General features: G+C 44.6%; 2 protein-coding genes across 11 annotated transcripts in view; one reads left to right on the top strand and one right to left on the bottom strand.

Annotated features, from left to right (window-relative positions):
* The window catches only part of LOC111267113 (uncharacterized), a 54,429-nt gene extending 37,852 nt beyond the window's left edge, over positions 1–16,577 (bottom strand). For 3 of the 8 annotated variants that reach the window (XR_015313666.1, XR_002684421.2, XM_086971198.1), the window contains exons 1-3: positions 11,738–16,576; positions 8,290–10,607; positions 7,881–8,001 (exon numbers count right to left, since the gene is read on the bottom strand). Coding sequence is in view for 1 of the 8 variants with exons in the window: in XM_086971198.1 (XP_086827324.1) it covers positions 7,881–7,979 (99 nt within the window). In the remaining 7 variants the exon portion in view is untranslated. Of the gene's footprint in view, positions 1–4,178; positions 4,866–7,880; positions 8,002–8,289; positions 10,608–11,737 lie in introns of those variants that run through there. The other 5 variants (XR_002684422.2, XR_015313668.1, XR_015313669.1 and 2 more) reach the window with 5 other exon arrangements.
* LOC111267112 (glutamate receptor 4) overlaps positions 1–17,345 on the top strand; it is a 75,268-nt gene that overhangs the window by 4,517 nt on the left and 53,406 nt on the right. The window contains exon 1 of one of the 3 annotated variants that reach the window (XM_022845115.2): positions 10,806–11,781. The exons of the other annotated variants lie outside the window; for them this stretch is intronic. Within the exon in view, the coding sequence (XP_022700850.1) occupies positions 11,730–11,781 (52 nt within the window). The 5' untranslated portion in view covers positions 10,806–11,729. Of the gene's footprint in view, positions 1–10,805; positions 11,782–17,345 lie in introns of those variants that run through there. 3 annotated transcript variants of the gene reach the window in all.

The following is a 17,345-nucleotide window of genomic DNA, read 5'->3' as shown; positions in this document are numbered from 1 at the left end:
GTACTCTCTGTACCACTACTTTGGCCGTTGCTGCTGCTGCTGCTGCTCCTTGTGCTAAATAAAATGAGAGTTAAATCTACTCTCTTGCCTGCAGCAAGGGACGTTCTTCCAGTGTAAGTGTCCTATTTCGAAAAGCTATTCGTAAGGTCGGACCAGCCTTGGTACATTTTGCCTAACAGGACAATATGGTCCGTGCCTGGTCTGGTTGTCGGGTTGGATTTAACTTGACTCTGCTAACAAAACAGTCTACTATATTTCTGAGCTTACTAAGTTGCTTCTAGTAAACGGGTAGACGGGATGTAGATATACCAGCTGTACAAACTGCAACAACAATACGACAGATTCTATCAGTGGAGTTCGCACGTATGCTACTGGGGTATATGCGGCTCTGGATAATGTCACAAATGGGATTTGATTTGGTCCATTTCTAATACCACTATCGTGAACACACACGACTTCCTTTATCGTTGTTGCTGCTACTTCAGCTTAGTCTTCCTTTCCGTTCGCCGACCCAGGTCAATACGTTTCGTTTGCCCACCTTCTTTCTCGCTGGCGCCGGCAGCATCTTACTGACATTAGCTAGCGCCAATCCAACATGGTCCTGGCCTATCTCAGTTGCACACTCATCGCTTCCATCATTTCCTTACATTCTGTTGCCCGCTCCTGTTTTGCCCAAGATATAGCGAGTTATAATTGAATACGGTCACTATACAGGCCGCGGCAGCTTCGCCGTACCAGACATCGAATTCTGTCTGGGTAAATGGGTTTTTGTCTTCCTGTATCAAATTGATATAGGCAGCCGTCGGGTGTAATCATAAAGCAATATAAAAAATAGAGGTATTTGTGTGTGCAAAATATGTACTAATACCGCATCAATTATTGTTTAATACCTGGACACTGTGGTTATTGTCCTTATCGTTTAAAAGTGGCTAGCAGAATAAGAGAAGACCGGAGGAAACAAAATGCCAAATTTTTTTTCCTGGACGGAATGCGATACACGGGATGTAAAGCAGATCTAGGTTAGCTCACGATTCGTGAGAATGAAGGGGATCAGGAAGCACATACGCCGAGCAATAAGGAAATGCCAATCAGCTTAGTAAAAGTGTGATGAGAAAAAGCCAAAGGCCGACCGGATGCTGGGATCTTACCCTGCACAGACTGCCACGAAATGGAAATCCTGTTATGGGAATAACATGAACACCAAACAGCAAGTACCGTTTGATATCTATGTACGAAGAGTCGGCATCACACGAATGAGCGCTGCATGTTAGTTTTCTATTATAACTCATACTCCTTATCCAGAGCAAGTGACATTAGACAAAACAGTATGTCTATTTGTGAGCCTCTATCGTAAGTTCCATATGATTTCTATAACAGTCCCTTGAAGCTGTTTTCAGCATCTTCGTGTGTGGGTTAACCTTCACCGTACACCTTTGGTCTGCAACAAACACACTGAACCCATTTTTGTCTACTTTTCATAAAATTTGGACACTCGTTGACTGTGCTGCAGCCTGGCCGACAGCTTTCAAATTTATGTCCCTCCTCGTTCAGAATAACAGTTTCTCCACACAAGAAGGCAAGTACACCCCGTCTTTCCGATATTGTTCTATACAATAGACGTCCCAAATACCTAACCTTCGATGCTTCGTGAGACGCTATCCCTTTAGAAGCCAGCACTGACTCCGACCCATCGGCACTCTCATTGTAAGCCACCATCGCTGGCTTTGAATGTTGGAGTATGGACGACGACAAATTTCTTTTTTGAAGCCGTTCTACAAAGGGATTAAGATAGCGAAGAGGTAGTTCTTTTTTAGATGCGCGCAGCGAGGCATCTACTAAAGCTTCCTTCTACCCCAGCCGGCTTTATAATTTTACTCGCAAAAGCCGGTCAACCCTTCAGCACATTGCCCCGCAACCAAAAAGTAAGGGTTAAACCCGCTGTGCTCGCACAATGACTTCATATGGGAATCTGGGAAATTTAGCTCGTACTTAGTTTGAACCCTAACGTACGATGAAATAAAATGGATGATACGTGACGCTAGTAAGAGGTGCAGCAGCACTTCCCACAAATTGACCAATGCTTCTATAGAAAACCTAAGTAACAAACGACTTGTAAATCCCACATTGAAATGCTCATGGTTGTGACAATAGTACATAGCTTCCTATGTAGTCAGTTAGCCTCGCGATGTATACTCATATTTTCTTGCTGACGAAGTCCGGTATTCACAACGATCGCGGCGCCATCGATGAGTGATGATGCAGTGTACTAGCATCCCATAGACAGTCAGTGACCGTGCCACTGCTGGTAGCCTGTGTGGCCTGTTTTCGGCATGCCTGCTATTCCGCGCTTGGAAGCTTGGTTTGCATGCCTACCACGGGTATACTTTGCGAGCCTGCGTCCCTACAGCTTGTGTCCTATTCCTTGCGGATCTAATTAGAGGTCATTGCTACTTCTGATATGGTCGCCATCGTCGCTGCCGCTGCTTTTAGTACTGGCCTTTTTTCGTCATGCTCCGTTGGTTGGAGAAGCGAGCGTGCAAAAAGAGGGCCACTGGCTTGCATCTGGAGGGCCCAGCGACTGTCGTTTCATAAACGGCGGGCAAGTGTGCCGGGACAGCAATTATTACCAGAGTCTTTGTACTAATGGTATGACTACTTTTAGGGTTTCTCTGTCTATAGGAAATGCGCTAGGCAAGTTGCTACCCAAGCGACCTCGAATCGGCAGAACCGAGCGGCGGCGCCTCTGCCACACACGTTTGATCGAATGTGCACTATTTCAAATTCTATGGGCAATAAGGACGCCGCGAAATATTTCGATTTTTTACATATTGTTGCTGCGAGCCATACTAGATTTATCTGATGGGCTGGCTCACAAAGAAATAGCGAAACAGTAGTTGTTTCAAAAAAATGTAACATCTTTCTTTGGCTAGCTGAATAGCTGTATCGTTTCGTATTGAAACCTATTTTGAAAGAAAATAAATAAAATAATGGGAGTCATAGCGACTTTAAGCAAAGTCTATGTTTATCCTTTGGCTAGCTAGCTCTCTTTTGGAGTTTTGTTTTATCTTTGTATGCCACGTTGTCGTGGTCATCTCTTACTCCAAGTTTTGCTTTTGGATGAACTTTAGCCCCCTTGGGATGCCACGAAATCCCGCAATTCATTTCTGGCTTGACTTCAATGTCGACATACCGATTGAACCATGGCCAAGATCCTTTGAAGTGCAAAACATATAGCCACAGAGGGTAAGCGCATGTTCAGTGTTCTTGTGTGATTCAGAAGCACAGCAAAGCGCCTCAGCGGGAAATTTTCGTTGTCAAGGCGCACCTGCCTGTCACTTCTGACCTGTGAGTGCTTTGCCTGACACTGGCATGGTTCGAAAAAAGTATCGGTAATGCATCTGCTTATACACTGTCCAGAAATCTCTTCTACTGGTGCCGCATCCCTTCTTTTCCGATCGGTTCCCGTTCGGCAGCTGCTGCGCTCGGCCCATCTCGGCCCATCTCGACCCTTCCGTTATCCGCGTACTTCGTCGTTCTTTTCGCCTATCTCTCTCTCTTTCACCCCCGCACGCCCTTCGCTTACGTATGTTCTCCTTGTCACGAAATGCAGACGCATTTGTGTTCGAGAGAACGTCGAGAACGCGTGGTCGAATCTGATAGAGTTCAGGAGTCGAAACAGAGGATCTCATTTTGCAGTAGTAGAAGCAGGAATAGCGGTGGCTAAAGAAGATGGAAGGAAAAATAAGATGAACCAGTGAGTGTACGAGGCCGTAGCTGTGAACGGCTCTGGATGGAACGTTAGGCGTTGCTAAGAGGAAAATCAACTCGAGGATTGGACAAGTAGGAGAGAGGGACACGGAACTACTGATCTACAGCAAAGAAAACTAAAAGAGCACGACATGATGAAATGAATCGGCACAGAAAACGCCATTACAGAGCCGGTTTTGTGTCAAAAAGCTACGCCTGTGTCTGCTAGCCGACTTGAGCCACCCGGTCGTCTGCTGTCTTTGATTTGGCGAGCTCTATCAGCCCCGCTGCGGGCATGACACCTATTTGACGGCTAGTCAATAGGATCCTGTGCAGTGCCCTACTAACCGAGAAACGAGGTTTTCGAGGAGTGTAGATATCGTAGCGCTGTTCTTTAATATCACACCTTTATTTTCCTAGGTTTTTTTTTTAAATTATTTTTGTTTGTAAACGCTTCAATAAACTAAATCGACGCCACCATTGACATTACCGTAGTCTGTATAAACTTTAGTTCGTAACTCGTACGCTCATAACAAACTAAGCTTTATTTTCGAGCATAAAACAGAGACGACAACAGGCGTAACGACGAGATAGGCTAACAAGTGAATAAGCAGAGGCCTGTGTAATAAATCGTGCTTGCTTTGTTACTTTGGTACGCCCGCGATTCCTTTTTTTTTTGGTACTACCTCACAAACGATCTTTCTTTGTATACATTATGGGGTTGGTCTTCGTCGGCCAGGGACATTCCGGGCAGATCCTTGTCATCTGATAGAGTCGGCCGCTTAGCGCTATTACTGCTAGCCACGCCAGGTTCTTCCTAGCTGGCCGGTCTACCATGGTCTTCGGCCAACAGTCCTGTACTGTTCGCGTATGCGTTACGTTAGCAGCTAATCTCAACCTGTCCCCCTTTGTCGAGCTCCGCAGAATTTCAAAGTTTACTCTAACCAACCATGAAATTAGAGAGCTAAGTCTGAGTACAACAAAAGACTAAGCGAAAGGTGGACAACTTATCCATCGCATATGGAAACATTCTGTTCTCTAGCTCTAAGTTTCTAGAACTGGCGAGTTCAGGTAGAACCCTACATATACGAGCGTTGCCGTTACGATATCAGGGGGTCCTGGTGAAAAACAGAGTGGAAACGGAACGGATTAGAACAGCATTCAAGTGCAGCATGCACGACGCGAGTAGTATGTTCCATATACTAAGAGCGGTGTGCAAAATCCATATACTCTTAGTGTATGGATTTTGCACACCGCTCTGACGTTTTCCGTGTAGATAGAGAATATTGGGAAGTGCAATGTATGGGAATGTGGGCAAATAGTGGCATCGGAGTAAAAGAGGGAACTGTGGATGCTGTAACCTAAAGCCGCTGAACATGTGCCTATGCGCATGTGTATCTGTCTGTGTCGACATATATGTGGCCAAGAATAGCTAGAGACGAAAGAAAGACCGAGCGCAGCGGTAGCGACTAGAAGGGGTGTGTGTTGGCCGCCACCGAGTCAGTGGGTGTGTGCGCCCGTCACTTCGAATGCTCCTCGAAGTTCTCTGCCGCGCCCGACATTCGGAACGGGTCTCAACCGAGCTTACTCGACGACCTGCCTCTTTTACCAGCTCTTTCCCAACATTTGGTAGTACAACAAATAGTAGCAGAGGTGGTAAGAGCAGCATTAACAGCACAGAAATGGTTTACACACCACCCGTACCACTGCCACCATCGTAGCAGCGCTATCGGTAGTTCTACTAAACGCCGACCCAGTCTGCATAAATACGAAGCATATGATCATATATGTCTATATCATACTGCGCTACGCTCCATGGCGACTTGCAGTCAGCCAGCTGGCTGTATAGTCTGGTGAGATGTGCGTTGCTCTCTGCCTTCTTAAGCCTGCTAACGTCGATTCGTTTAGTTTGACCTGGACGGGCCCTGTTACTGCCGCTGCTACCTTGTCTCCGAAATGCTTAATTCCCAACTCCATATTCTTCACTTTTATTTGAATGGCGGTTGTGAATGCGATGGCGCACTTGTTCAGGCTTCTGTAACGGTGAAGTCCTGTTCTAACGATCCTCGTACCGTCATTCGTTCGCCTCTGTGCTGCCGTCGCTTTTAATTTACTCGTATAAATGATACCTTTGCCACAATCTGTCAATTTCTAACACGAACGAGCGCACAGTGTGATCATTGCAAGATTTATTTGCAGCGCTGCTCTGGCCGTTTTCGTGCCTTTTATGGCTGCTTATTAGTGGAGATTGACAATCAGGGCTGTACGGACAGACGTCGAAAACCGCACGTGGAAGTCTACCGCGAACACGTGAGAGCCTGCAGCTCAACTGTCAATCGAAGAACAAATCTCGTCGTTGAATCCAATGCCGTTTACGAGGAGCGCGCGAGCGAAGCAGGCTGCATGGTGAACTGAAGAAAGCAGCTTATTTTGTTTTCGCTGACGTAGAAAGTATATTTCAGTGAAAGGTAGACCATTAAAGAGAGCAAAAGAAAAAGGCAACAGGTAGAACGTATCACCAACGATGACGCCAATGGATCACAGCCAACAGCGTAGATACCGGTAAAAAGACAACAAGAGATGGATAAACAGACATCAGCAGCGAGCGCACAGTGGAAAACGGCCAGTCTATAGATAGATGACTTGAGAGAATATTCACGTAAGCGGAGTACCGCTCCAGCGTGTGAGGCTGCAACATATACGGCGGTAGCCACAGTAATAGGTAAAAAGCATTGATCCTCCTGCTCAATGCAGAAGACCACTGTGACCATTACCGCCAGATGATGAAGGGTACTGACGATAGTAACGTATCGCTCATTATTAGTGCTTGAATATATTCACTTGGTCTCGAATTACTCAATATGATGAGAGTCACAGCGGATGATAGCATGAATTTCGATGGCATATTAGTGCATAAAAACAGCTGTTATTCAACGTTTCACAGTATATGTATGCATGTGCATCGATTTGGCCGGCGTGTATGCACGCACAGACGGTGCACGTCAGTGTATATGACAGCGCGGATAGGGACCTCGTATTCCTCTAGCGTCTTATAGCCTATTCGTTCTTTGCTGCAGCAGGGATAGCTAATCGCGCCAATGGTGAATATAACCATAAGGGGGCATGTATCACCTGGTCTTGACAAGGACTATGCTATATAAAGAAACGAGATCCTTTTCTCCTGGAAAGGAGCTAGCAGGAGACGAGCAAAGTCGAGTCGGCAGCGAATGCTAGAAATGAGTATGGCTATAGTTGCCGCATCGGGAGCACGGAGAGGAACTGTTACCATGTTCCTCTAATGATTGTAATAATATCTAAGTGCGTGCCTGGTGCGTTCCCAGCCGCTCTGACCTAACTGCCTTAACTTGCTAACAACAAATGGAGCTCGTTTAATAGAAAAGAAATCATAGCTCTCGGTATTTAAGTAAACGGGTTTGCTGAGGTCAGACAATAAAACTTGGGCTGTGTATTATTAATGTGATTCAAAAACTATTACCCTGTAATAAACGCCTGCTTTATCTAGGAACGAACAAATACCGCTATCCTTGCTAGACCGCCAGGTGCTACTGACGTTCTCCAATATTATGCTACCCCCTCTTAAACGCGTTCCCATACAAGCTGGCTGTGAGTGCTAAATATAAGAGGACTCCTTACGGCTTCGAATAATAGTATCTCTACTAAAAATACATGAAACGCTTCAAGATACTACTACAGCCGATGAATTAAGTCAAATAAAAGATGTTTGTGTTTAAAGGAACTGCAATGCAAATATCATATCTAGGATAGAGAGGTAAGCAGATTTTAACTCGAAAAGCCCCTTGCCAAGATATGCAGGTAGCGACTTTAGATACTGTATAGCGGCTTTAGTGTTCTAGAGTCTTTTAGAATTCACATCGCTGCAAGCACATCATATATAGTTCAGAAGGTATAGTCCAAATCCAAATCATTTACTTTATAGTATACCATCATGATTAATGTAGTAAGACTATTTTTCTCTTTAGGCTGAAGTATTTGCTCTTTCTGCATAGTACACATATTTCTGTTAATGCTTCTCTGTGAAAGGACCATTGACCTAAAATTTGTATTCATTGCACCATTACGGGCAGAGTGCCTCGAGGCATAGGTCAACTTACCTTCGAAAGAAGTTGGTAGGCACAAATATAGGCAGTGGGAATCTTCTGGGCCCATGCTTCTTGTACAACTGCCCGCTGTAGACGCAGGCGACGCTTCATGCGAGTTGCACCTGACTAAATACTGGAAAATTCAAATAGTAGCAACGAGTAGTATAATTAAGGACTTATTATACGTGAAGTGCCAACATTGACTTAGTGAGCGGCACAAGGTGCAGGAACGAATCTGTAATCGTAGTAAGGCGAAGAGCGATAAACAATCGATACAATAGAAAAGCCTTGTTCAAGCCTGAAGAACGAAAGGCTGTCTTAAGAGAAGGCTTTCGTCGCAGACAAACCGAAGTAGCGACCCAGCGAGTGGCCAACCGCTCGATCACCAAAACTCGAGACCTTTCTTTCCACTCTCACTCACCTCTCTTTCTGATTGGCACACAGACGGACGAAGCTACCTCCAGGAAGTGCAGGTGATTCGCTAGCTGCAAAGGACTACGGCCATTGTCGCGTTTGTCCTGGAGTTGTTTATTCTATCGATGGGGGGTAACTAGATTATCAAGAAGACTTAATTATAGCGAACATATTAGAACAATAGGTGGCAGCAATAGGTTGCAGATGAACACAGCAAGAACGAATGAACTAACACGTTGAGCCAACGCCAATGCGAGGCGCGGTGCCCACCAGTGCCTAGCTGAAGCCAATAGCGTAGCTGATGCCCCAGTCGAAGCGATTCCCGGAGGCACTAACATTACTCACAGCACGATCAGCACTCCTTCAAAGCAGAACCTGAAACGAAGATAGAGCAAACGCAGAGAGGGGAGAATGAAGGAAAGGAAAATAACTGAAAGGTCGGTCGCAAATGGCTTATATTGCGGCTTCTCGTTATGTCCAGAGACCTTAAAGGATAATTTATACACAGTCCATATACGGCGCTACATGTATGTATGTTTCATGCAGTCGACGGTCAGCCGGAATTTGCGTGCACGAAGTAGCTTTATCTGCTTACGTGCGTTGTTTCTCTCCGCTAGGCCATAGCTGTTTGAACATGCCTCTAGAATCTTTTCATCCTTTCTTTTTAATGCGCAGGCTCGTAGGAGAATCGATGGGTATATGAGAAATCTATGTGGCAGTCTAGTACCTCGACAATGTTTCGCAAAAGCTTTCTATCACTCTAGGGCTTTTCCTCGTCAGCACAACAGTTGCGCGATAGGTGGAGGACGTTCAGTAGGTAACGTAAAACAAACAATGAGGCCGGCTGCACTGTCCAGCTGCAGGTTACCAAAACGGCAGGTGCAGTATCAATAGATCGTCAGTTCACCTCCCTTTGATCCTCGCTCTCAGTAGCTTGATGCGTGTGGTTAATCCGTACAGGCTGTTCAACGAGCAGGGGAACCGTGCGGGAACTTCCTTCGTGTACAGGCGAGCATGATAATACTGAACTTCGACTAGATGTTGCACGCTGCAATTATATTTGCTTGTTGAAGAAGTATTTTTAGCTAGATGGCTCCGTATCATATAGACAAAAAACAAAAACAGATGGAAAAATGTGTTTAATGATTTATGGCAGAGTTTGGACTTACGCCAAAGAGGTGCTGCTCTACTGATGCTAGTTGGAAAAATAACTGATTCGGACCCCCTAATGCAAACATTATTACGATACATGCCGTTGGAAAAAACTGGTTGAAATTAGTTATTAGAAAAGGGATCATCTTCCGCTATAATAATATCGGATCATACACATCTCTAGCGATCGGGCAAACACTGCGAGAATTGAGATGGGAAAATTTCATGTATTTGCTGTAGAGGCGGAACCTTGCACTATCAGCCTACCATCTGTTCCAGTCTTTGCAAAACTCCCTAAATGGAGGAATGTAAAAAGCATTTTGTCACAATTTTTCACTATATGAAATCATACGAAAGTTACACTGATCGGATTATGGTATTAATAGAGAGGTGACAGAAGCTCATCGATCTCAACAGCGGTATGTAATTTGAAAATACTATTTGTTTCAGTTTTAGCCTCAATCCGGTTAATACTTTTTTTTTTTTTTACTTAGATGACAATATGTACTTGTAACTGCTCGCCAATATGCTTTTTATCAAATATACCAATGGGGGGTCGTTATAGGCTTTTTAAGTGAATATAATCAAAACGTTAACTGGCCACAGGGGCAACTATATGTTTTGCTTAGCAGTGACATAAAAGTCGATTTAATTTGTTTGTATTATTCTAAACCGGCACAAAGACTTACTCTGTATTTATTTACATATTTTGTATTTGTTTATCCTAAATTTAGTTCAAGATTGACTATATTCAATCTGGTCATGAAATGTCACCGCATTGTCGTGTTTAAATATAAGATACCGAGAAGTATACGATGTACCAGCTGAATTTGTCTTGTAGAGCAACTTTAAATGTATTCTTGTGTAACGGCGTGGAAACCTTCAGGGCGCCGCTGATATTAAAGCACTAAGCGTGAGGAGAAGAAATTAGAAGTAGCGTATACTTATCTGCCGTAGGCGTCGGTTTCCCTATGTATGCGGCCAGTTGACATTTCGAAATTTACCGTAAGTATGTAATTTATTTCCCGGAAACATCCTCGAGTGGTGAGAGTAGACCAAGGGTCGGGGACAGTCTACGTATCTACTCGACATTGCAAGACAGCAAAAGATATAGGCCACCGCGCGTGCATATTCGCTTGTGTTAGGCAAGGATACGTCGCGGTACAGGAGAGTCTGCAAGGGATAAGTGGAAGGATGATTCCATTGTCGCGTTAACCGGCCATTGCGAATTCTCTCTTGCCGCGTCCTCGTGCTTTCCCTGTCTGCCATACAACCAACTATCAGAAGCTCGTTGGAAGCAATGCTGGCGGGTCGAAAATCGCTTACCCGGTTTTACTTTGTTCTCTGCCAAATACCGTTCGTCTTTCGTCCGACCAGTGAACGGGCAACATGGCGGTGGCAACACAACATCAAGGCGAGTAAATGGCTGGCTGGCATGCCTATGAGTAGGAGCTGATGTAATATTTCACCATTGTTCGAAACGCACCATTCGTCTTACTTGAGATGAAAATATCGACATGCAGCCAAGTAGGATCGCCAGAATGCTAGGGCTGGTCCGCGCGTTGCGGGCAGACACTGCCTTACTAGAAACTATCCCAAAAGATAAGGGAAATTGTGGAAACGCGAAGATGGGAGAGAACGATGGGCTTTCCGGTTGCCGTTCGTCGTGGCAATCATCATGAGTCGCCACTGCGTTCCTGCCGACAAGCTACTAGGGGGGGAGGGGGCAGGGAGCCATCTATCTAGATATTTGTTCGACACGAATCTTCAACCTTATCAAGAACCTGAGTGAAAGAAGGGGGAACCAAAGACGTCAATGTGTCGTCAAACCGCTAAGGCACGTGACATCCTGTTGCAGTGACCATTTTGTCCTTGTGAAGAAAAAGATGATCGTTGTATACAACTTTCTATGAAAGCCATACACGGAGTAGCAGTGCCTTAGTTTCCTTTGTTCCACCGTTATAGTATAAGATGATACCGGAACGAGTGCTTTATAACGAACTATATTGGTAGTTTTCTTGCTTTTTCGACCTGGTTTTTGGATAAGTTCCAATATTGTGTGGCAAGACAGGTTTCGTGAAAAAGGAAAGTATTTCCGAAATGCCCGAGTTCTACGCAGACGTTTTCAGAAAAAATAGTTCTTTGCAGTCAGTTGAATGCATTTGCTCGTGTATTGCCAGAATTTTACAGTATGTAGAATTTTTTTGATACTTCAAAGGCCATTGAAAGGATCTGAGAGTCTATATTAAGTGAGTGGTGAACCTTACTAACACGGCACATTAGCCGAGTAGAAAGATGCTTACCGGGCTTTCCTTTGCGAGTTGCAACGGTCGCAGGAACCTTCCAAGTAGGTCTTTTTCTTCTTTTTCAACACTATTCCTTTCAAAAGCACACTGTACAGCTAAAACGAATTTAAGAATCTGTCAGTAACCGTAGCCTACAGCTATACCACTAGCCAATAACGCAGGCAAACAAAGAAAAATACATTGGCCTGAGCAGCTCTGATACGTGATGTTTTCCTCACGGAGACTGCTACGACGCGAGCCGACCAGAAGGATCATCAGCCACGTTCGTGCATGTACGTGGCTACTTTCGGCCCGACTTTCTCAGCAGCTGACTGGCCCCTTTCGCCATGTTTACCTCCTATTTCTACGGTACGGCCGTCAATCGTCCCCTGCTATTGGTACCTTCGAATTGTAAGTTTAAAAGCAGGAGACGAATAGAAAGAAAGAGCGAGCGAGACCAAGGCAAAGCAGAATCGCGGCCACAGCGGGGTGCAGCCGACCTTCTACCCAACCCAAAGCACGGCTTGTTTGCTAGCTTTGAAGTCCATCCTATGCTTACGCTGGCTAGCCGTCAACTGAGGTCGCTACTTGATGCATCATACTTTTCGGGGCACTGTCGGAATACATGCGACCAGCATGCTGTTAAGCTGAAAGGGGAACGACCGGCCAGTGTGTTGAACGTGCGCTACTGGAAACACAAACGACATCTGGGAATTCTGCATAGGAACATAAACGGATACTCAAAGAGGCCTAGCGGGCAGATGGTCCAATGTCGGCGCTGTGCTTGAGGGCTGGTGAATGAGGCTGGATGAGATGAGCGGCAGGTCGCCGCAGAATCGAGTGCAAACGGGCAGACAAATCTGGAGGATAGTAAGCAAAGAGATAAGGTCCAATAGATGCTTTCTAGGCAAACACGGACGATGACGGTGATTAAGAGAAGGGAGAAAAAGAACGGCCAAGGACAGCAGACGAAACTCACCGCGACGCATAGTAAGGATGCTTTGCCGGTCTAGTGCTGGCAGCGGCGGTTCGAGCGATGGCAACATTTGACGAAACGTGTAGGCTCTACCTTCATTTTCCCGTTCCCTCTCCAGCAGAATCAGTAGTAGTATTAGTTGTCGCAGCGGAGCAGTCTGAACCGAATGCGTCGCAAAGTCCCTCCCGTTCCGTCAGGCCAGCAGAGCAGAACAAACTCAAGCGACGTAGTGCGGGTTGTAGGCTGCGTCGAGTGTGTTTCCACCCGTTTACCGCTCACCCCACGTGCATGCTCCGGCGTAATCTCTGATCTGCACAAAACGAACTGAACTACTAGAAATGGATAAGCGAGCTGCTGAGCGTCCGCAAGCAGGGGCCGAGATTGACTGCAAGAACGGGAGGAAAGCGAGAAAGTTGACCGAGAAATAGGAACACTACCAGTGGCATCATCATGTACAATACATATGCCAGCTGGTTTGGGAGCTTATCCGCTCAATAAAACAGTACTATACGAGGTGTGCCTTTGCATGGAAGCTATAATAATGTAACGATCCGTTCGCCTGAAAACTGATCTTTACTGCGCCTTTGTTCGTACTTCCACGATTCGACTACCGCTGAGCTCGTAAAAGTCGGGCAGCAATACAAACAGATGTATAGCGGCTAATTTGTTATTAGCAGTGTGACGCCATGCCAATAGTTGCACTCACTATAGCGCGTTTAGCCCGAACGGTCTCTCTATCTCTATGTATTATCCCGCTCTCGTGGTTTGCTCAGCTAATTCAAATGGCTTCTGAAGTGCGGTGTGCTTTGTGCCACTTTGTTGAAAACAATGGTAGCATTGCTCGAGATGCTGGTGATAACAGGAGCAGCAGCAGCACGAGTCATGTAAGCATCCAGCCAGCCACTTGCTGCCACACAATACGTATGGCACTGGACGACATCAGGCGGCATTAGTTCTAGCGTGACAGCTGTCGCCGTCCAGCTATAGGACCTCCAAGCACGAACCGGGCCAATGCCGCTGCCAACTTGAGAGTAGATAACTCGACAAAGTGAAAGAGTCCGAAGAGAAGAAGTATATATAATGCGAGAGAGAGAAACCCGTCGCCATGTTTATGTGGATGCTTTCGTGCTTAGTATGGCACTCGTAGAGAATGTGAGGATCACCATTTGGGTGACTGAGCACGCTTCTAGATGAGTCTTACTGCATGACTGCGACCGACATCAGATGTGAATAGGGCTGAGTAAAGCTGGAATAGTCACGACAAAATGTTCTACACAACTAAATCAAGATATTCTGACAAACTAGGAATTGTTCCAAGCTTTTCGGCTGTCACCCTGTACGCGTACAGTGATCTGACTATAGAAAAGGGCTAAGCTCACCGCTCGCTGTTATATTGTTAAGCCGTTTACACATTACATCGCACGTTAGACGCAGGCCGTTAACAGGTCAACATGGGATCTTTCTATAACGGATACGTGCGTGGCTGAACACGACTACTGATATAGGTCGTAAGATATGGGCTCAAGGAGACTGAAAGCGCTGTGTATAAACGATAAGAGGCAGGAACGATGAAGACTAGGAATCTAACTGGGTTAACGATTCCGATAAAAGAAATACTATGCATCGAAAAAAGTTAGCGAAGGGTATGGACGTGAGCGCTGACAACTAATGGGAAAAGCAACGCCTTTGTAGTAAACGATCGAGAAGAGTCAAAGTAAATGAAATCTGAAAGGTCAAAAGAGCGAAAGAGAGAGAAATGAATCAGAAACGCTGAAAATGGACGACAATAAAAATTTCTGATGACGAGGAATGAAGTCGTAGGGTAAAATGATGGTACAAAAGGAGCCGAAACGAGGCATAGAAGGCGTCGGATAGATTGGCGAACCGTAGAGATCTGTCGTCAGCTAATCGCGCGTCAACTTAAATAGAAGAGATACACATAGATAGACAGGAACAACCAACGATGGGTTTACTAAAACATTAAGGCTCATGGCAAGTGGTTTGTTGAAGACCCTTCGAAAAACGACGTCGTCTTTTTCACGATATCAACGCGAATTAACATTTCTCACTACTCGGTCACCTCTTCGATTTTTGCGTCGATACAAACTAACATAGGCGAGTGAAGACAGCTAAACGCCTTATTAGTAATAGTACAAAAGCGTTGTGACAACATATATATATATATATATAAGCGTCTAAAATAAGAATTGTTCTTTTTTGTTTCTAAGCAACAAAATAGATATTTCAGCAAGATGTTCGTATTTACTGACGATGTCGTTTCGGACGGCCATAGTTATCATTGTTGTCATCCACTGTGATTACAGCTTAAATTCGGAAACTAAACGACCCATTGGTCATTTTCTATGTGTTATTTCCTTAGTCCACAAATAACCTTTTATAATAACTAATAATATAATAAACCCACCTCAAGCGATAATAATCGATGTAAACCCGTCAAGGTGTCACTCAGATAGGCTACATTCAAAAGATTGATATTAAACTTTGAAGAAGTCGATGGTCCCAAAAGTGTAAGGGCTTAAAATAGCTCAAAAGTTCTAAAATGTGCAAATAAGCGCAAAAAGTCTCAACAAGGCCGACTGTTGCAGCTTATCTGGACGACATCACTGGCAACATGGTAAAATGGCCATTCACTGCTATATGAAAGACCTAGGTGTATCAAAACAGTCTTTTTAAGCCATTTCGGTGATCTTTAGAAGCCCTCAAATTCGAACCCCATTGAGGATCTTTCGCTCGGCCTTACAGAAGCCTTGTCCAGATTCTTCAAAAGCCCGCGTTGGCTAGAAATATATTAAACCGTCACTTTTGGACAAAAAATTAAGTTTTTAATTTTGTTTAGTTTCTTTAGTACGAAAAGAATAGATAATAGCAGATATTTGCTCAAACTCAAAAACAATATCTAGATGCGTATTATACAAAATTTATATTTTTTCCTTCTCATATTTACGTTATTCGAGGTCCGTCTAGACGCATGTGAAATAATCATTTAAATTATACATCACAGAGCATATTCTCTTTTTGAGAGAGACAGTCAACGTTGGGTTTTTGTAGACTGAATGGACGTTTAACACAATGCGACTACGTAATTGCTCGGATTGGTATTGTAATCATTATCTCATGTAACCTGCGAATTTTTCGAAACACATTTGCCATCAATGTTACCTAATACAGGAAGAAAAAAAGGTAAGTTTATGCATAAGTACTAAGTGGATGAATATTGTTACAGTTGCCCCATAGGGGCTCTAATCCAGAAAGTGGCAAAGCGTACAAGGCAATACGCTAACGCCCTCCGGCGCCCCGAAACTTTCGACATGTCTCTGAGCAGGCAACAGAATCCATTTTAGCTCTTTTTGGGAATACGTGAACAAATTTAATTAGTGGCAAGGCTAGCTGCATGGTGGTTGCCCGGACATCTGACAGAGACAAGGCATACTTGATGAAAACCAGACTGACTGTATAACTAGGCAGTTCCCACATAAACAACATATGCTCTTAGAACGCATCTAAAAGTCAAAGCTCCGACGAAATCCAGGCAGGGATAGACGAAGCAGGCATATGCTTTATTTGCCTTCCTTTTTTTGAGTGTCGTCCTGCGTTTACAACGACAGCCTTTTACCATTAGAGCAATAGAAAATTTACATAAATTGATAATCGCATTGAAGCCGTAAGATCATTTATATAGACAATTGCCAACTTTATATTTTATGGTTATTTTGGGCAGTGGCACGCACTTAGTTTACAAATGCTGGAAATGATAAACAACGCGCAATAGTAGAGGGAATGTCAATAAAAATCGTCCAAGCTCGATTGTAGGATCAGTGCATTAGTTTGTGTAGGGAGACCTCAGTGGATAATGCGGCAAAGACTGAACAAAGAGCGGCACCAATGCAAAGGACTATGGCAGGAAATCAGCCCGTTCAGACAGAGTTCACTAGAATACCCTGTCCTGGTCTCGATGCTTCGTGATGGAAAGTGTGTTTGTATATATACCTGGCCGCCAGTCTAACCTTCTCACACAACTAGGTTTCGGCTAGAGTTTACTCTAGACCATCACAGCAGAAGAAGGAGTAATTGTTGTGAGTGTACTTTATCCTATGAAAAAAGTAGAAGACCTCTTCCATGTTGACTAGGGTAAAACTACAACAAAGCGTGGCATGAATGAGGCCTCATGGAGAAAACGAGAAAATCGCAAGACGCATTGGATATCACATAGCTATCCACCTATCCATCCATCGATGATGCCGTCGTACCGTTTAACCTGTAGTCGAACTGTTACTCAAAATAGGTGACAGTAGAGCTATGCTTAAGTCAGTTTATGCTATTGGTTAACCAAACAAGGAAATCACCTTGTCTAAGGTAATGAAATGCTTAAAGTCATCGGCAGATATGCCTACATGTCTGCCGATGAGCAACGAAGCAAGATGTCCTCTAGCTAATTCAACCCTTTTTAGGTTCTGTTATGCCCTGTAGCGGCAGGAGTATGGGATACCGAACGGTCAAAGAAACAGGGAAGTCACTTGAAAGTATACTCCTTTTTTCTTGCCAACGAACCGGTTCTTGGATATACAACGAATCTCTGAGGAAGAACCCACTACTACTTGTGGTAATGATGCCGGCATGATTGGAACGAAG

Source organism: Varroa jacobsoni, unplaced genomic scaffold, assembly GCF_002532875.2.
Source record: "Varroa jacobsoni isolate VJ856 unplaced genomic scaffold, vjacob_1.0 scaffold_1147, whole genome shotgun sequence".
Lineage (NCBI taxonomy): Eukaryota > Metazoa > Arthropoda > Arachnida > Mesostigmata > Varroidae > Varroa > Varroa jacobsoni.
The sequence above is the reverse complement of the archived record's forward strand: the minus strand, read 5'-3'. Positions and strand labels throughout refer to the sequence as shown.